The sequence below is a fragment of the Taudactylus pleione genome, unplaced genomic scaffold, assembly GCF_031769625.1.
Source record: "Taudactylus pleione unplaced genomic scaffold, aTauple2 ptg002854l, whole genome shotgun sequence".
Classification (NCBI taxonomy): domain Eukaryota; kingdom Metazoa; phylum Chordata; class Amphibia; order Anura; family Myobatrachidae; genus Taudactylus; species Taudactylus pleione.
Genome location: NW_028287226.1, coordinates 32,500 through 53,554, shown reverse-complemented (window position 1 = coordinate 53,554; position 21,055 = coordinate 32,500). Strand labels below are relative to the sequence as shown.

At 49.2% G+C, this 21,055-nt stretch overlaps 1 protein-coding gene across 6 annotated transcripts in view; it reads left to right on the top strand.

Moving 5' to 3' along the window:
• The window catches only part of USP10 (ubiquitin specific peptidase 10), a 99,592-nt gene that overhangs the window by 61,257 nt on the left and 17,280 nt on the right, over positions 1–21,055 (top strand). For 2 of the 6 annotated variants that reach the window (XM_088466339.1, XM_088466337.1), the window contains 3 exons: positions 114–238; positions 12,666–12,777; positions 20,292–20,481. In XM_088466339.1, the coding sequence (XP_088322465.1) occupies positions 114–238; positions 12,666–12,777; positions 20,292–20,481 (427 nt within the window). The remainder of the gene's footprint in view (positions 1–113; positions 239–12,665; positions 12,778–20,291; positions 20,482–21,055) is intronic. The other 4 variants (XM_088466338.1, XM_088466336.1, XM_088466340.1 and 1 more) reach the window with 3 other exon arrangements.

Below are 21,055 nucleotides of genomic sequence, written 5' to 3'. Positions count from 1 at the left end.
TTAGCCGTAGAGCAGGAACGCATGTCTGTGAGATGACAGGGCGAATGTGATTGGTTGTAGAATGAGACCCATGAGGATAGTAGTAACCAGTCCCTTTCTGTCACTAACCTCAGTGTCCTGCGATTCCTTGGCAGTCCCCGGTGACAAGCTCGTGCGAGACATCCGGCCCGGGACAGCTTTTGAACCTACGTACATCTACCGTTTGCTGACCGTCTCCAAGTCAACTCTATCAGAGAAGGTAATACGCTAGCAGAGGCGGCATCTCCCCATACAGTGTGGGGAGTACTCTCTGTCCTGCGCTACATTGTAATATCGGCCAGTGACTGTTACAGCAATGTCATGGTGCAGTATGTCAGACATGGGAGTGTACAGGATATAGGGCAGTAATGCAGTATATCAGACATGGGAGTGTACAGGATATAGGACAGTAATGCAGTTTGTTAGAAATGGGAGTGTACAAGATATAGGGCAGTAATGCAGTATATCAGACATGGGAGCGTACAGGATATAGCGCAGTAATGCAGTATGTCAGACATGGGAGAGTACAGGACATAGGGCAGTAATGCAGTATGTCAGACATGGGAGAGTACAGGACATAGGGCAGTAATGCAGTATATCAGACATGGGAGAGTACAGGATATAGCGCAGTAATGCAGTATGTCAGACATGGGAGAGTACAGGACATAGGGCAGTAATGCAGTATATCAGACATGGGAGAGTACGGGACATAGGGCAGTAATGCAGTAAATCAGACATGGGAGTGTACAGGATATAGGGCAGTAATGCAGTATATCAGACATGGGAGTGTACAGGTCATAGGGCAGTAATGCAGTATATCAGACATGGGAGTGTACAGGACATAGGGCAGTAATGCAGTATATCAGACATGGGAGTGTACAGGACATAGGGCAGTAATGCAGTATGTCAGACATGGGAGAGTACAGAACATAGGGCAGTAATGCAGTATGTCAGACATGGGAGTGTACAGGACATAGGGCAGTAATGCAGTATGTCAGACATGGGAGTGTACAGGATATAGGGCAGTAATGCAGTATGTCAGACATGGGAGAGTACAGGATATAGGGCAGTAATGCAGTATATCAGACATGGGAGAGTACAGAACATAGGGCAGTAATGCAGTATGTCATACATGTGAGTGTACAGGATATAGGGCAATAATGCAGTATGTCAGACATGGGAGTGTACAAGATATAGGGCAGTAATGCAGTATGTCAGACATGGGAGTGTACAGAACATAGGGCAGTAATGCAGTATATCAGACATGGGCGTGTACTGGACATAGGGCAGTAATGCAGTATGTCATACATGTGAGTGTACAGGATATAGGGCAGTAATGCAGTATGTCAGACATGGGAGTGTACAGGATATAGGGCAGTAATGCAGTATGTCAGACATGGGAGAGTACAGGATATAGGGCAGTAATGCAGTATATCAGACATGGGAGAGTACAGAACATAGGGCAGTAATGCAGTATGTCATACATGTGAGTGTACAGGATATAGGGCAGTAATGCAGTATGTCAGACATGGGAGTGTACAGGATATAGGGCAGTAATGCAGTATGTCAGACATGGGAGAGTACAGGATATAGGGCAGTAATGCAGTATGTCAGACATGGGAGAGTACAGGATATAGGGCAGTAATGCAGTATATCAGATGGGAGAGTACAGAACATAGGGCAGTAATGCAGTATGTCATACATGTGAGTGTACAGGATATAGGGCAGTAATGCAGTATGTCAGACATGGGAGTGTACAGGACATAGGGCAGTAATGCAGTATGTCAGACATGGGAGAGTACAGGATATAGGGCAGTAATGCAGTATATCAGACATGGGAGAGTACAGAACATAGGGCAGTAATGCAGTATATCAGACATGGGAGAGTACAGGATATAGGGCAGTAATGCAGTATGTCATACATGTGAGTGTACAGGATATAGGGCAGTAATGCAGTATGTCAGACATGGGAGTGTACAGGATATAGGGCAGTAATGCAGTATATCAGACATGGGAGTGTACAGGATATAGGGCAGTAATGCAGTATATCAGACATGGGAGAGTACAGGATATAGGGCAGTAATGCAGTATATCAGACATGGGAGAGTACAGGATATAGGGCAGTAATGCAGTATATCAGACATGGGAGAGTACAGGATATAGGGCAGTAATGCAGTATGTTAGACATGGGAGAGTACAGGATATAGGGCAGTAATGCAGTATTTCTACTTCAGGGTCCATAGGGGGTCCACAGGGTTGACCTTGGGGGTTATAGCTGGAACAGGATCCATGGGCACCACACAGTTAAGCTTTTAGCTCCCAGGATGCACTTGGGTCCTCCTCTATACCCCGCCCCCGAGCCACAGGCACCCCAGTGTAAGCTGGTGCCCGGCCGGAGTCGGTCACCGCGCAGGGGGGCTGCAGGAGCAGCCCCCAAAAGCTTTTATTTTAAGTTAAATTTTATTTATTTTTAATCTATTTTTACTACAGACGGCAGCGAAGGGCTGTCTGTACAGACGCCCACGCTGCCGCTCTGATCCCCGACTGGCGCCGCGACGCCAGTACTGATCTGGGGATCGCGGCGGGAGGGCAGAGTCCGTACTAGCCGGACTCTGTCTACCTCCCAGGACTGCTGCCGGAGTCGCCGGGGATTCAGGTAAGCCGCGCGTCGCTGGCTAGCGGCGGCGCGCGGAATGCCTTAAATGCAGTCCTTTAGCCTCCGGTCCGGGGGACAGACCGGAGGCTGCTGGCAGTGGCGGCGGGCCCCCCCCATAACCCGTGGGACCACTAGACCACCAGGGATAACCGGCAAGCGGGAAGCCAGCATCCCTGGGGTTAATGGCCAGCCAGGGGAGGAAGCCTTCCCTGTCAGCGGCTCCTCCCCTCAGCTCAGCGCGCCTTTCAGCACGCAGTCTGGCGTCGCTGAGCTGCAGATTCCTCGGCCACTCCTCCTCTGAGGTCTCCAGCGGCCATTTTCCCAGTGGCAGCGCAGATCTCAGGGAGCACGCGGACCGGTCCCCCTGTGTACCTCTCCCCTGATTAAGGACAGCGTACACAGCACTATAGCCCTCCCAGACACTGAATCTGGGCAGGTTGATTGTAGTGTAAAGGTGCAGTGAGTATATCTTCCTGCATGGTATGTGACTTTTTGCTAGTGCTGCCTGTCTGTGCTTATTTTCCGCTTACTGTCAGCTTATACCTATCCCTTTACTTCTCCTACAAGCCCTGCAGGTGTGTGGGGGAGGGGCGTTTCTACTGACCTCACTTATATAGATCACGTATTTGTGAGGTCCGTCACATACAGTTGTGTGCTACTCAGTACCATATTGTGGGCTGTTGTTCAGCACACCGGTGAGTGCGTTTTACTTCTACCCTGGTGCCAGATATATAATATATTCTGTCATGTCAGACGAGGAGGTTGAGCGCTCAGTGGCTCCGGTGTTGGCCTCCTGCGGACGCTGTTCTGCAGGAGTAGATAGGGAGGATTTGTCACAGGATGGCCTGTGTAGTCGATGCCAGGTGGCTCCTGGCCCATCCAGACCTTCTCTGGCGCAGGAACCACCGTGGGCGATGTTTTCTCAAGTGCTGGTGTCTATTGCGGACCGTCTGTCGGTCCCGACTGCTCTCCCTACTAGGGCGGTGCCCCAGCCGACCATCCCCCATTCCCCGGGTGTCCCGCAGTTATTGCGGAGTCCTCCTGGGTCTCAATCAGTTGGTCCCTTTGGGGGGTTGCCTATGTATATACAGGCTTCCCCTGTGCCGCAGCAGCCTGTGGTACCTTTTCAGGCCCCTATGGCGACGCCTCCACCATGGGTGGATGTGCTCTCCAACTCCGTGCAAAATTTGGCGGCCGCTTCCTCGGCTTTTCAGTCAATGTTGCAGACTGACATGCCTTCTAGGATTTCTAAACGCCCACTCATGGCACGGGCTGCTCAGGTATCGGACTCAGAGGGTTCCTCAGATGATGGGGAGGTCCCTGATGACACTGACTCGGACGCCTCGGTCCAGGAAATGGATACCAAGTCGTCCATTAATGTGCGAGCACTAGTTAGGGCGGTGCGAGCTATTCTTCTTATAGAGGATGAGGCACCGGTTCCTAGGTCGAAGTTTCCTAGTTTCAAAAAAACTAAGGTGGCTTCTGCGGTGTTTCCCCTGTCTGATCAGTTGACGGATCATATGGCGGTAGCTTGGCAGGCGCCCAGTAAGAGATTCCTTCCTCAGAAGCGGTTGGCTTCTAATTACCCCTTCCCTGAGGCACATTGTAAAAAATGGGAAACTCCACCGGCGGTGGATTCCCATGTCACCCGTTTAACTCGGGGCGCCACCTTACCATTACCGTCGATATCCTCGCTGAAGGATCCCACGGACAGGAAAGTTGAGACTTGCTTAAAGTCTATTTACTCCCTCTCCGGGGCGGTGGCCCGACCGTCCATGGCCATTTCCTGGGTGGCCAAGGCCATTGAGGGGTGGGCCAATGCATTGGAAGATACCTTCCCGGACGACGCTCCGGATGTCCAGCGGGCGTTGTTGGGACAAATGAGGGACGCCGCTTCTTACATTGGAGAAGCTTCTTTAGATGCTAGTCTGCTGACCTCGCGGGTATCGGCTGCAGCGGTGTCTGCCCGCCGATCCTTATGGTTGCGGTCCTGGAGAGCGGACTCTGATTCAAAGAAAGGTCTGGAGGCCTTACCTTTCAATGGGGAATTACTATTTGGTCCGGACTTGGACAAAATAGTGGACACCCTGGCTAAATCCAAGTCGGCCTTCCTCCCTTCGGCGGCACTGCCTGCTAAGGTTCGGAGTTCGGCTTTTCGTTCCTTTCGGGTTCAGGGTAAGGCGAAAGGTCAGTCCTTCCCGAGACAGTCTGCGAGTAAGACGGCCTCTAAACCCAAGAAGCAAGCCTGGAGTGCTCGGCGCCCTTCTTCCAAGCAGGAAGATAAACCTGCGGCCTGATGGGACGGGCCTCCCTCTGGGGGACCTCAGAGTGGGAGGCCGACTTCTTCTATTTGCCCAGTGCTGGCACAATACCACCACGGATGCCTGGGTTCGAGAAGTGGTCTCCCAGGGGTACGCCCTGTCTTTTCGGCACAGACCACCCCACCAGTTTTTCTGCACAAGTCCTTCTCAGGACAAGACCAAGGCGTTACAGGTTCAGGAGGCTATAGAGTCCTTGCTGAAAGCAGGGGTCATTGTTCCCGTTCCTCTATCACAACGAGGGACGGGGTATTATTCGTCTCTGTTTCTGGTGCAGAAACCCAATGGTTCTCATCGCCCTATCCTCAACTTGAAGTCTCTGAACAAATTCCTCAGAGTTCCCAAGTTCAGGATGGAAACGTTACGTTCCATCATTCTGGCGATGGAACCGGGGGATTACATGGTGTCCCTGGACATCCAGGACGCCTACCTCCATGTTCCGATAGCATCTTCACACCAGCGGTATCTGAGGTTCGCTATCCTTCAACACCACTATCAGTTCCGGGCGCTACCCTTTGGTCTCTCCACGGCACCGAGGGTGTTCACGAAGATTATGGCGGTCATGGCCGCACATCTTCGGAACCAGAATGTACGGCTGCTGCCGTACCTGGACGACCTCCTGTTGCTGGCGAGCTCCCCGGAGGTACTGCTTCAACATCTCCACCTGACGATCGCTTGCCTGCAAGCACACGGGTGGTTGATAAATTGGAAAAAGTCCTCCCTGATTCCATCACAGCGGATGGTTCATTTGGGAGCCCTGCTGGATTCGCGTCAGCAAAGGATCTTCCTGACTCCGGAGAAGGTCGCCTCACTACAGCTGCGGATACGCAGTTGCCTGAGCCGTTGCCGCCTGTCGGTCCATTCGGCTATGAGAGTTCTGGGGTCCATGGTGTCGACATTCGACATGGTGGAATTTGCCCAGTTCCATTCCCGGCCCCTGCAGGGGCTGATTCTATCAGAATGGAACGGGTTACCTCACCGGATCCGCTCTCAGGTGCTGGTGTTGTCTCCGGACGTTCGGCTATCTTTGGCTTGGTGGCTTCAGACAGCTCATCTGGTCGAGGGGCGCCCATTTTGGGTCCCGGACTGGGTCCTGCTCACGACGGATGCCAGTCTCCGGGGTTGGGGGGCAGTGACCGGCTCTTTGTCGCTTCAGGGTCGTTGGTCAGCGGAAGAAGCACTTCTCCCCATCAACATCCTGGAACTGCGGGCAGTATACAAGGCCCTGCAGTCGTCCGGCCCCGCTCTTCACGGAAGGGCGGTACAGGTGCAGTCCGACAACGCCACCACGGTGGCGTATATCAATCACCAAGGCGGAACTCGCAGTCAGGCAGCGATGTCGGAGGTGTCTCGTATCCTGTCTTGGGCGGAGGGTCACATTCCAGTGATCTCGGCGGTCTTCATCCCCGGAGTCCTCAATTGGGAGGCGGACTTCCTCAGCCGTCACGACGTGCATCCCGGGGAATGGTCGCTTCACCCAGAGGTGTTTCAGCTACTCGTGGACAGGTGGGGACTGCCGGAGCTGGACTTGATGGCCTCCCGTCACAATCACAAGTTGCCCGTTTACGGGTCAAGGACAAGAGACGCAGGTGCAAGTCTGGTGGACGCGCTGTCGCTGACATGGACGTTTCACCTGGCGTATCTGTTTCCTCCGATATCCCTGCTTCCTCGGGTTCTGCGGAAATTCAAGCAGGACGGCGGCATGCTCGTGCTGGTAGCTCCGGCCTGGCCCAGACGTCCTTGGTACTCCGATCTGAGGAGCCTCTCCATCGACGTTCCGTACCTTCTTCCTCAACGTCGGGACCTGTTGTCTCAGGGGCCCTGCCTTTACCCGGATCTGGGTCGGCTGTCTTTGACGGCGTGGCTCTTGAGACAGCCGTCTTGAGGTCTCGGGGCTTCTCCAGTTCGGTTATTGGTACGATGCTCAGGGCACGCAAGCCTGCTTCAGCACGGATTTATCACAGAGTGTGGCACACTTACTTTCAGTGGTGTGAGTCCAGACTTTATGATCCTCAGGTGTTCCGAGTTTCTAGGATCTTGGAATTTCTTCAGTCAGGATTGCATCTCTGAAGGTTCATGTGTCCGCCTTGTCCGTGTGGTTTCAACGGCGGATTGCAATACTACCAGACGTTCACACCTTTTTCCAAGGTGTTATCAGGATCCAGCCTCCCTTTGTGCCTCCGGTGGCTCCTTGGGACTTGGCGGTGGTGCTACGGGTCCTGCAGGGTCCTCCGTTTGAGCCTCTTGAGGCGGTGGAGCTCAAGTGGCTGACATTTAAGACGGTTTTTCTCCTGGCAATTGCTTCGGCCAGGAGGGTGTCTGAATTGGGGGCGCTTTCCTGTCGCCCTCCTTTCCTAATCTTTCACCAGGACAGAGCGGTGCTCCGCACTCGTCCTGAGTTTTTGCCCAAAGTGGTCTCGAAGTTCCATATTAATCAGGAACTTGTTGTGCCAGCTTTTCAGTCCCCTGATCTTTCAGCTGGTGAGACTTCCTTAGATGTGGTCCGGGCGCTTAGAATTTATGTAGACCGGACGGCTTCGGTTAGGAAGTCTGATTCCTTGTTTATCCTCTTTGGTTTTCACAAGAGGGGTTGGCCTGCCAACAAACAAACGTTAGCCCGTTGGCTTCGTTCCGTTATTTGTGAGGCTTATGCACAGGAGGGCTTACCTGTGCCAGCCTCTGTTAAGGCTCATTCCACTCGTTCTGTGGGTCCCTCTTGGGCTGCTAGACGTGGCGCTTCTGCTGTTCAGCTGTGTAGGGCGGCCACTTGGTCTTCAATTCAGACGTTTTTGAGGTTCTATGCGTTTGACACCTTTGCCTCTCAGGATGCATCCTTTGGGCGCCGGGTACTCCTTTCAGCACAGGAGCGTCCCCGCCCTTAGTTGTACTGCTTTGGGACATCCCCAAGGTCAACCCTGTGGACCCCCTATGGACCCTGAAGTAGAAAACAAGAGATATGGTAAGAACTTACCTTTGTTATCTCTGTTTCTACGAAGTCCATAGGGTCCACAGGGCGCCCGCCCTGACGCACCTGGCTTCAAATGGGCTGTGTGGCTGGTCACCGGTTTTCCGTCTCCTATTGCTGTGAGTATGGTTTCTTGTGTGTTCCAGTCTTCCTTCTCTCTGTTCCATATTCTCCTCCGGCCTAGGCTGCTTACCAACTGGGGTGCCTGTGGCTCGGGGGCGGGGTATAGAGGAGGACCCAAGTGCATCCTGGGAGCTAAAAGCTTAACTGTGTGGTGCCCATGGATCCTGTTCCAGCTATAACCCCCAAGGTCAACCCTGTGGACCCTATGGACTTCGTAGAAACAGAGATAACAAAGGTAAGTTCTTACCATATCTCTTGTTATCAGACATGGGAGTGTACAGGATATAGGGCAGTAATGCAGTATATCAGACATGGGAGAGTACAGAACATAGGGCAGTAATGCAGTATGTCATACATGTGAGTGTACAGGACATAGGGCAGTAATGCAGTATGTCATACATGTGAGTGTACAGGATATAGGGCAGTAATGCAGTATGTCATACATGGGAGTGTACAGGATATAGGGCAGTAATGCAGTATATCAGACATGGGAGTGTACAGGATATAGGGCAGTAATGCAGTATATCAGACATGGGAGAGTACAGGATATAGGGCAGTAATGCAGTATGTTAGACATGGGAGAGTACAGGATATAGGGCAGTAATGCAGTATATCAGACATGGGAGAGTACAGGATATAGGGCAGTAATGCAGTATATCAGACATGGGAGAGTACAGGATATAGGGCAGTAATGCAGTATGTTAGACATGGGAGAGTACAGAATATAGGGCAGTAATGCAGTATATCAGACATGGGAGTGTACAGGATATAGGGCAGTAATGCAGTATATCAGACATGGGAGAGTACAGAACATAGGGCAGTAATGCAGTATGTCATACATGTGAGTGTACAGGATATAGGGCAGTAATGCAGTATGTCATACATGTGAGTGTACAGGATATAGGGCAGTAATGCAGTATGTCATACATGTGAGTGTACAGGATATAGGGCAGTAATGCAGTATATCAGACATGGGAGTGTACAGGATATAGGGCAGTAATGCAGTATATCAGACATGGGAGAGTACAGGATATAGGGCAGTAATGCAGTATGTTAGACATGGGAGAGTACAGGATATAGGGCAGTAATGCAGTATGTTAGACATGGGAGAGTACAGGATATAGGGCAGTAATGCAGTATGTTAGACATGGGAGAGTACAGGATATAGGGCAGTAATGCAGTATATCAGACATGGGAGAGTACAGGATATAGGGCAGTAATGCAGTATATCAGACATGGGAGAGTACAGAATATAGGGCAGTAATGCAGTATGTTAGACATGGGAGAGTACAGGATATAGGGCAGTAATGCAGTATATCAGACATGGGAGTGTACAGGATATAGGGCAGTAATGCAGTATATCAGACATGGGAGAGTACAGAACATAGGGCAGTAATGCAGTATGTCATACATGTGAGTGTACAGGATATAGGGCAGTAATGCAGTATGTCATACATGTGAGTGTACAGGATATAGGGCAGTAATGCAGTATGTCATACATGTGAGTGTACAGGACATAGGGCAGTAATGCAGTATATCAGACATGGGAGTGTACAGGATATAGGGCAGTAATGCAGTATGTTAGACATGGGAGTGTACAGGATATAGGGCAGTAATGCAGTATATCAGACATGGGAGAGTACAGGATATAGGGCAGTAATGCAGTATATCAGACATGGGAGTGTACAGGATATAGGGCAGTAATGCAGTATATCAGACATGGGAGTGTACAGGATATAGGGCAGTAATGCAGTATGTCATACATGGGAGTGTACAGGATATAGGGCAGTCATGCAGTATGTTAGACATGGGAGTGTACAGGATATAGGGCAGTAATGCAGTATATCAGACATGGGAGTGTACAGGATATAGGGCAGTAATGCAGTATGTCATACATGGGAGTGTACAGGATATAGGGCAGTAATGCAGTATGTTAGACATGGGAGTGTACAGGACATAGGGCAGTAATGCAGTATATCAGACATGGGAGTGTACAGGATATAGGGCAGTAATGCAGTATGTCATACATGGGAGTGTACTGGCGCTGCCCGTGCCCTGCGCTCACTTGTCGGAGTGTCCCAGTAACACGGCTGCTCTAGTCTCTTACACCTGAGATATTAATACGCTAATGAGGGCTCAGTAAAGCGTTTGGTGATGGTAGAGACGCTGGTTACACCTCAGTAGGTTGTAGACAGTTATAATTGTCACTAAACTCTGCACAACTGTATCTATTGTGTTGGCTGTTCTAAATATTACATGACTGTATATATTGTGTGCCTGATATTACACACTGGCTGTACATTGTATGTGTAACGTGGAATTAGTATGATTTTCTGGCGGACAGGATGCCGGCGGTCAGAAGACGGACAGCGGCATCCCGATGTTTCAAATCCTGACATGGGTAGCCAAACCCTTCCCGGTGGTGCCTAAACATAATCTACACCCCCCCCCCATATCCCTGGCCTAAGGCTAACCCGCATGCTTACCTTCGGGATGCCGGCGTCGGAATAGTGACATCCCGTCTGCCGGCATTTTGACCGGATCCCTGTAAAGCTGTACTGTTATATTACACACTGACTATATAATGTATGTGTAATGCTGTACTGTTATATTACACACTGACTATATAATGTATGTGTAACGCTGTGCAGTTATATTACACACTGTCTATATAATGTATGTGTAACGCTGTGCAGTTATATTACACACTGACTATATAATGTATGTGTAACGCTGTGCAGTTATATTACACACTGACTATATAATGTATGTGTAACGCTGTGCTGTTATATTACACACTGACTATATAATGTATGTGTAACGCTGTGCAGTTATATTACACACTGACTATATAATGTATGTGTAACGCTGTACTGTTATATTACACACTGACTATATAATGTATGTGTAACGCTGTGCAGTTATATTACACACTGACTATATAATGTATGTGTAACGCTGTGCAGTTATATTACACACTGACTATATAATGTATGTGTAACGCTGTGCTGTTACATTACACACTGACTATATAATGTATGTGTAACGCTGTGCAGTTATATTACACACTGACTATATAATGTATGTGTAACGCTGTGCAGTTATATTACACACTGACTATATAATGTATGTGTAACGCTGTGCAGTTATATTACACACTGACTATATAATGTATGTGTAACGCTGTGCAGTTATATTACACACTGACTATATAATGTATGTGTAACGCTGTGCAGTTATATTACACACTGACTATATAATGTATGTGTAACGCTGTGCAGTTTTTCTTACACGCTGACTATATAATGTATGTGTAACGCTGTGCAGTTATATTACACACTGACTATATAATGTATGTGTAACGCTGTGCAGTTATATTACACGCTGACTATATAATGTATGTGTAACGCTGTGCAGTTATATTACACACTGACTATATAATGTATGTGTAACGCTGTGCAGTTATAATACACGCTGACTATATAATGTATGTGTAACGCTGTGCAGTTATATTACACGCTGACTATATAATGTATGTGTAACGCTGTGCTGTTATATTACACAGACTATATAATGTATGTGTAACGCTGTACTGTTATATTACACACTGACTATATAATGTATGTGTAACGCTGTACTGTTATATTACACACTGACTATATAATGTATGTGTAACGCTGTGCAGTTATATTACACACTGACTATATAATGTATGTGTAACGCTGTGCAGTTATATTACACACTGACTATATAATGTATGTGTAACGCTGTGCAGTTATATTACACGCTGACTATATAATGTATGTGTAACGCTGTGCAGTTATATTACACGCTGACTATATAATGTATGTGTAACGCTGTGCAGTTATATTACACGCTGACTATATAATGTATGTGTAACGCTGTGCAGTTATATTACACGCTGACTATATAATGTATGTGTAACGCTGTGCAGTTATATTACACACTGACTATATAATGTATGTGTAACGCTGTGCAGTTATATTACACACTGACTATATAATGTATGTGTAACGCTGTGCAGTTATATTACACACTGACTATATAATGTATGTGTAACGCTGTGCAGTTATATTACACACTGACTATATAATGTATGTGTAACGCTGTGCAGTTATATTACACACTGACTATATAATGTATGTGTAACGCTGTGCAGTTATATTACACACTGACTATATAATGTATGTGTAACGCTGTGCAGTTATATTACACGCTGACTATATAATGTATGTGTAACGCTGTGCAGTTATAATACACACTGACTATATAATGTATGTGTAACGCTGTGCAGTTATATTACACGCTGACTATATAATGTATGTGTAACGCTGTGCAGTTATAATACACACTGACTATATAATGTATGTGTAACGCTGTGCAGTTATATTACACGCTGACTATATAATGTATGTGTAACGCTGTGCAGTTATATTACACGCTGACTATATAATGTATGTGTAACGCTGTGCAGTTATATTACACACTGACTATATAATGTATGTGTAACGCTGTGCAGTTATATTACACGCTGACTATATAATGTATGTGTAACGCTGTGCAGTTTTTCTTACAGGGCCGCCAGGAGGACGCGGAGGAATATTTGGGCTTTGTACTGAACGGGCTGCATGAAGAGATGTTATCGCTGAAGAAGCTTCTGTACCCGGAGAATGACAGTACGGTTACATGTAGTCTTTCCTGTGTGCTCGCCATAGCTCAGTGACTGGTGATCAGCGAGCCTTGCGCCATATTTAATGTCTAGGAGAGTATATACCCCTGATCACTAAGCTGTAGATCGCTGTACGTTATATTCAGCCCGTGCCAACCTCTGCTTCCTACAGGAAACCAGTAACCGAGTGCCCTGACGCTGCCGGGTCTGTGTGTGCGGCACACGTGGCGCTGAGTGACTGGTTCATGCCTGGGCTGGTCGCTGATTTATGATGTGTCCGCAGTATATGGTGAACAAGATACAAAGCTAATTACACATTACCAACAAAGCCAAGTTCTTATTTCCCACTTGTCCTAGTGAGACCAGGTCCTTCCATAAAGGAGACTTCTTACTGATACAGATGATATTAGCTGGAGCCGGTGTTCTCTGTACCGGACGGCCAGTCCTCTGATGGCAGCGTGATCATTGCCCCATGGTTGATGTGATGTACGGCAGATTTGTACAGATGATATTAGCTGGAGGTGGTGTTCTCTCGCTGTGCCGGGCGGCCAGTCCTCTGATGGCAGCGTGATCATTGCCCCATGGTTGATGTGATGTACAGCAGATTTGTACAGATGATATTAGCTGGAGCCGGTGTTCTCTGTGCCGGGCGGCCAGTCCTCTGATGGCAGAGTGATCATTGCCCCATGGTTGATGTGATGTACGGCAGATTTGTACAGATGATATTAGCTGGAGGTGGTGTTCTCTCGCTGTTCCGGGCGGCCAGTCCTCTAATGGCAGCGTGATCATTGCCCCATGGTTGATGTGATGTACGGCAGATTTGTACAGATGATATTAGCTGGAGCCGGTGTTCTCTCTGTGCCGGGCGGCCAGTCCTCTGATGGCAGCGTGATCATTGCCCCATGGTTGATGTGATGTACGGCAGATTTGTACAGATGATATTAGCTGGAGCCGGTGTACTCTGTGCCGGGCAGCCAGTCCTCTGATGGCAGCGTGATCATTGCCCCATGGTTGCTGTGATGTACGGCAGATTTGTACAGATGATATTAGCTGGAGGTGGTGTTCTCTCGCTGTGCCGGGCGGCCAGTCCTCTAATGGCAGCATGATCATTGCCCCATGGTTGATGTGATGTACAGCAGATTTGTACAGATGATATTAGCTGGAGCCGGTGTTCTCTGTGCCGGGCGGCCAGTCCTCTGATGGCAGAGTGATCATTGCCCCATGGTTGATGTGATGTACGGCAGATTTGTACAGATGATATTAGCTGGAGGTGGTGTTCTCTCGCTGTTCCGGGCGGCCAGTCCTCTAATGGCAGCGTGATCATTGCCCCATGGTTGCTGTGATGTACGGCAGATTTGTACAGATGATATTAGCTGGAGGTGGTGTTCTCTGTGCCGGGCGGCCAGTCCTCTGATGGCAGAGTGATCATTGCCCCATGGTTGATGTAATGTACGGCATATTTGGACAGATGATATTAGCTGGAGGTGGTGTTCTCTGCCAGGCGGCCAGTCCTCTGATGGCAGCGTGATCATTGCCCCATGGTTGATGTGATGTCCGGCAGATTTGTACAGATGATATTAGCTGGAGCTGGTGTTCTCTCTGTGCCGGGCGGCCAGTCCCCTGATGGCAGAGGGATCATTGCCCCATGGTTAATGTGATGTACGGCAGATTTGGACAGATGATATTAGCTGGAGCCGGTGTTCTCTGTGCCGGGCGGCCAGTCCTCTGATGGCAGCGTGATCATTGCCCCATGGTTGATGTGATGTACAGCAGATTTGTACAGATGATATTAGCTGGAGGTGGTGTTCTCTCGCTGTGCCGGGCGGCCAGTCCTCTAATGGCAGCGTGATCATTGCCCCATGGTTGATGTAATGTACGGCAGATTTGTACAGATGATAATAGCTGGAGCCGGTTTTCTCTGTGCCGGGCGGCCAGTCCCCTGATGGCAGCGTGATCATTGCCCCATGGTTGCTGTGATATACGGCAGATTTGTACAGATGATATTAGCTGGAGGTGGTGTTCTCTGTGCCGGGATGCCAGTCCTCTGATGGCAGAGTGATCATTGCCCCATGGTTGCTGTGATGTACGGCAGATTTGTACAGATGATATTAGCTGGAGCTGGTGTTCTCTCGCTGTGCCGGGCGGCCAGTCCTCTAATGGCAGCGTGATCATTGCCCCATGGTTGCTGTGATGTACGGCAGATTTGTACAGATATTAGCTGGAGGTGGTGTTCTCTGTGCCGGGCGGCCAGTCCTCTGATGGCAGAGTGATCATTGCCCCATGGTTGATGTAATGTACGGCATATTTGGACAGATGATATTAGCTGGAGGTGGTGTTCTCTGTGCCAGGCGGCCAGTCCTCTGATGGCAGCGTGATCATTGCCCCATGGTTGCTGTGATGTACGGCAGATTTGTACAGATGATATTAGCTGGAGGTGGTGTTCTCTGTGCCGGGCGGCCAGTCCCCTGATGGCAGCGTGATCATTGCCCCATGGTTGATGTAATGTACGGCAGATTTGGACAGATGATATTAGCTGGAGCCGGTGTTCTCTTTGTGCCGGGCGGCCAGTCCTCTGATGGCAGCGTGATCATTGCCCCATGGTTGATGTAATGTACGGCAGATTTGTACAGATGATATTAGCTGGAGCCGGTGTTCTCTCTGTGCCGGGCGGCCAGTCCCCTGATGGCAGAGGGATCATTGCCCCATGGTTGATGTGATGTACAGCAGATTTGTACAGATGATATTAGCTGGAGCCGGTGTTCTCTGTGCCGGGCGGCCAGTCCTCTGATGGCAGCGTGATCATTGCCCCATGGTTGATGTGATGTACAGCAGATTTGTACAGATGATATTAGCTGGAGGTGGTGTTCTCTGTGCCGAGCGGCCAGTCCTCTGATGGCAGAGTGATCATTGCCCCATGGTTGCTGTGATGTACGGCAGATTTGTACAGATGATATTAGCTGGAGGTGGTGTTCTCTGTGCCAGACGGCCAGTCCTCTGATGGCAGAGTGATCATTGCCCCATGGTTGATGGGATTTACGGCAGATTTGTGCACAGACTGTTCTAGCAGAAAACCTGCCCAGTGTCCACACTTTCTGTCATGGAAGCTGATGGTCGGTGAGTGAAGCGCGTCTTGCGGACGTTGTGATCGCAGTCTACAGGTCCGCCAAGGTCTCTGATAAAACATTAGTGCCCGGCGCTGGCACTGCTGGAGGAAGTCATCGCTGTGTGTGTGATTGTGGCTGCACCCAGCTGTCTGTCCTGCTGCCCGGTATGTTACCAGGAGCAACAGATCCTCTGTGATGGGAATCCCTCGGTCGGGGCGCTGTGTAATGATTTTCCGGGTGTCTATATTTTGAGGTTCCTGAAATGTATTTTTCTTCTTTGCGATATTAATGGAGAGTGGTATGTGGGAAGTCTCTTCATTGTCTGGCCAGGGAAAACATATTGTACTGTAGCCAGTGATTCCAGGAATTGTGTCAGTGATAACTCAGTACTGATACTCCCAAATATAACAGGCTCCCGCTGGTGTCCTCTCTATGTGCTACAGGTTTCCTTGCTCTCACTACGTTACTTTCATAAATAAGATTGACACAATGTGTATTGAATTAGTATGTGTGTGCAGTACATTGTGTGTGTGTGTGTGTGTGTGCAGTACATTGTGTGTGTGTGTGTGTGTGTGTGTGCAGTACATTGTGTGTGTGTGTGCAGTACATTGTGTGTGTGTGTGTGCAGTACATTGTGTGTGTGTGTGTGCAGTACATTGTGTGTGTGTGTGTGCAGTACATTGTGTGTGTGTGTGTGTGCAGTACATTGTGTGTGTGTGTGTGTGTGTGTGCAGTACATTGTGTGTGTGTGCAGTACATTGTGTGTGTGTGCAGTACATTGTGTGTGTGTGCAGTACATTGTGTGTGTGTGCAGTACATTGTGTGTGTGTGCAGTACATTGTGTGTGTGTGTGCAGTACATTGTGTGTGTGTGTGCAGTACATTGTGTGTGTGTGTGTGCAGTACATTGTGTGTGTGTGTGTGTGCAGTACATTGTGTGTGTGTGTGTGCAGTACATTGTGTGTGTGCAGTACATTGTGTGTGTGTGTGTGCAGTACATTGTGTGTGTGCAGTACATTGTGTGTGTGTGTGTGCAGTACATTGTGTGTGTGTGTGTGCAGTACATTGTGTGTGTGTGTGTGCAGTACATTGTGTGTGTGTGTGTGTAGTACATTGTGTGTGTGTGTGTGTGCAGTACATTGTGTGTGTGTGTGCAGTACATTGTGTGTGTGTGTGTGCAGTACATTGTGTGTGTGTGTGTGTGTGTGCAGTACATTGTGTGTGTGTGTGTGTGTGCAGTACATTGTGTGTGTGTGTGTGTGCAGTACATTGTGTGTGTGTGTGTGTGCAGTACATTGTGTGTGTGTGTGTGCAGTACATTGTGTGTGTGTGTGTGTGTGTGTGCAGTACATTGTGTGTGTGTGTGCAGTACATTGTGTGTGTGTGTGCAGTACATTGTGTGTGTGTGTGCAGTACATTGTGTGTGTGTGCGCAGTACATTGTGTGTGTGTGTGCAGTACATTGTGTGTGTGTGTGCAGTACATTGTGTGTGCAGTACATTTTAGTGTGTGCAGTACCTTGTGTCTGTGTGTGTGCAGTACATTGTGTCTGTGTGTGTGCAGTACATTGTGTGTGTGTGTGTGTGCAGTACATTGTGTGTGTGTGTGTGCAGTACATTGTGTGTGTGTGTGTGTGCAGTACATTGTGTGTGTGTGTGTGTGTGCAGTACATTGTGTGTGTGTGTGCGGTACATTGTCTGTGTGTGTGTGCGGTACATTGTGTCTGTGTGTGTGTGCGGTACATTGTGTCTGTGTGTGTGTGCGGTACATTGTGTCTGTGTGTGTGTGCGGTACATTGTGTCTGTGTGTGTGTGCGGTACATTGTGTCTGTGTGTGTGTGCGGTACATTGTGTCTGTGTGTGTGTGCGGTACATTGTGTCTGTGTGTGTGTGTGCGGTACATTGTGTCTGTGTGTGTGTGCGGTACATTGTGTCTGTGTGTGTGTGCGGTACATTGTGTCTGTGTGTGCAGTACATTGTGTCTGTGTGTGTGTGCAGTACATTGTGTCTGTGTGTGTGTGCGGTACATTGTGTCTGTGTGTGTGTGTGCGGTACATTGTGTCTGTGTGTGTGTGTGCGGTACATTGTGTCTGTGTGTGTGTGTGCGGTACATTGTGTCTGTGTGTGTGTGTGCGGTACATTGTCTGTGTGTGTGTGTGTGCGCGGTATGGTGTGTGTGGGAGATAGAGGGCACTTCGGGGACCAGGTGTTTATGGCTCTAATAAGCTGCATATGTCCCTCTATTACTGAGACTGGGGAGAGTTGTTGGATGTACATTTGTTTGGTAGCAGCAGCCCATAAAGTGCCATTCAGGTGCTGTATGTCCCGGGATGGGTCTCCGGGTGCTGTATGTCCCGGGATGGGTCTCCGGGTGCTGTATGTCCCGGGATGGGTCTCCGGGTGCTGTATGTCCCGGGATGGGTCTCCGGGTGCTGTATGTCCCGGGATGGGTCTCCGGGTGCTGTATGTCCTGAGATGATTGCAGTGAGATGATGATGATGATGGGGGTCTCCGGGTGCTGCATGTCCTGAGATGATTGCAGTGAGATGATGATGATGGGGTCTCCGGGTGCTGCATGTCCTGAGATGATTGCAGTGAGATGATGATGATGATGATGGGGGTCTCCGGGTGCTGTATGACCTGAGATGATTGCAGTGAGATGATGATGATGGGGTGTCCGGGTGCTGTATGTCCTGAGATGATTGCCGTGAGATGATGATGATGATGGGGTCTCCGGGTGCTGTATGTCCTGAGATGATTGCAGTGAGATGATGATGATGATGGGGTCTTCGGGTGCTGTATGTCCTGAGATGATTGCAGTGAGATGATGATGATGATGGGGTCTCCGGGTGCTGTATGTCCTGAGATGATTGCAGTGAGATGATGATGATGATGGGGTCTCCGGGTGCTGTATGTCCTGAGATGATTGCAGTGAGATGATGATGATGATGGGGTCTCCGGGTGCTGTATGTCCTGAGATGATTGCAGTGAGATGATGATGATGATGGGGTCTCCGGGTGCTGTATGTCCTGAGATGATTGCAGTGAGATGATGATGATGATGGGGTCTCCGGGTGCTGCATGTCCTGAGATGATTGCAGTGAGATGATGATGATGGGGTCTCCGGGTGCTGCATGTCCTGAGATGATTGCAGTGAGATGATGATGATGATGATGATGATGATGGGGTCTCCAGGTGCTGTATGTTATGAGATGATTGCAGTGAGATGATGATGGGGTCTCCGGGTGCTGTATGTCCTGAGATGATCACAGTGAGATGATGGGGTCTCCGGGTGCTGTATGTCCTGAGATGATCACAGTGAGATGATGATGATGATGGGGTGTTCGGGTGCTCTATGTCCTGAGATGATGATGATGGGGTCTCCGGGTGCTGTATGTCCTGAGATGATGATGATGGGGTCTCCGGGTGCTGTATGTCCTGAGATGATTGCAGTGAGATGATGATGGGGTCTCCGGGTGCTGTATGTCCTGAGATGATGATGATGGGGTCTCCGGGTGCTGCATGTCCTGAGATGATTGCAGTGAGCTGATGATGATGATGGGGTCTCCGGGTGCTGCATGTCCTGAGATGATTGCAGTGAGATGATGATGGGGTCTCCGGGTGCTGCATGTCCTGAGATGATTGCAGTGAGATGATGATGGGGTCTCCGGGTGCTGCATGTCCTGAGATGATTGCAGTGAGATGATGACGATGGGGTCTCCTGGTGCTGCATGTCCTGAGATGATGGGGTCTCCGGGTGCTGCATGTCCTGAGATGATTGCAGTGATATGATGATGATGATGATGATGATGATGGGGTCTCCGGGTGCTGTATGTCCTGAGATGATTGCAGTGAGATGATGATGATGGGGTCTCCGGGTGCTGTATGTCCCGAGATGATTGCAGTGGGATGATGATGATGGGGTCTCCGGGTGCTGTATGTCCTGAGATGATTGCAGTGAGATGATGATGGGGTCTCCGGGTGCTGTATGTCCTGAGGTGATCGCAGTGAGATGATGATGATGGGGTCTCTGGGTGCTGCTGTACGGAAGGGCTGGTTCTAAGTGTGTTGTATGGTCTCTCTGCTCTATTTTTGCAGTCTGGAGCTGCCCTGTCATTGTGGGATTCTGGTCTGGTTGTCATTTCCCCTTCCGGCTGTAGTTTATAGCTGTAATCCCTGCCAGTTGCTGACCAGGAGGAGCTGTGCCTACTCCTCATAGCAGCAGACTTCCTGAGCACACCAGCCCACGCCAGGCCATTCCGCACAGCTGGGTCATAGCGACATAAAAGCCCTAAAGTCAATATGTGAAGTGAATACACTGATTTCCTGGAGCGTGGATGTGGGACATTCAGGGCATGTGTGTCTGGGTGAGCTCTCTGTGGCTTATCTTACGTTATCTGTTTTATTTTGTCTCTATAAAGAAATCTCTGTTTCAAATGGTCCCGAAACGCAGCCGGTGAATGAGGAAGTGGATGTGAACGACCATGAGGACCGAGGGGGAGGAAGTGACGAGGAGTGGGAGCAGGTGGGACCACGCAACAAGTCCTCGGTCACTCGGCAAGCAGACTTTGTGCAGACTTTGATTACCGACATCTTTGGAGGACACATGAGGTATTGGCCATTGCCCTGCTTTATGCTTTCTGGTCGCTGACATGAAATACCCGCGCACGAAGCATGTTCCGCCACATTCCCAGCTGGCGATGATTCTAGTCGCAACGAGCTGGTTATTGCCGAGACGATGGCACCTTGTACAGGGTCAGATTGTGACTATATATGATGGCTCTGACGTTCATGTACAATGCAATGGGTGATGACCATTAGGTGTAGTGTGATAGTAAGGAAGATATGCTGCGTGTTCTTATGCCACCATTTAGTGTCTAGGCCAGGGGTAGGCAACACCCGACACTGCCGGTGCTGTGGAACTACCTATTCCAGCATGACATGTTTCCTAGGTGTTGGCTTACAGCGTGATAAAGGCAATATCTGTTTCTGTAGTAACTCAGCTTGGTGTAATACGGCGTATTCAGTAACATAGGTGTTCCCAGAGCAATGATACCCATGCCCTCATTCATCTGCACTAGACTGGAGTAACAATCTATAGGTCCTCTTTCACACGCACAGAACAGGGCATATACAATCTATAGGTCCTCTTACACACACACACACAGAACAGGGCATATACAAT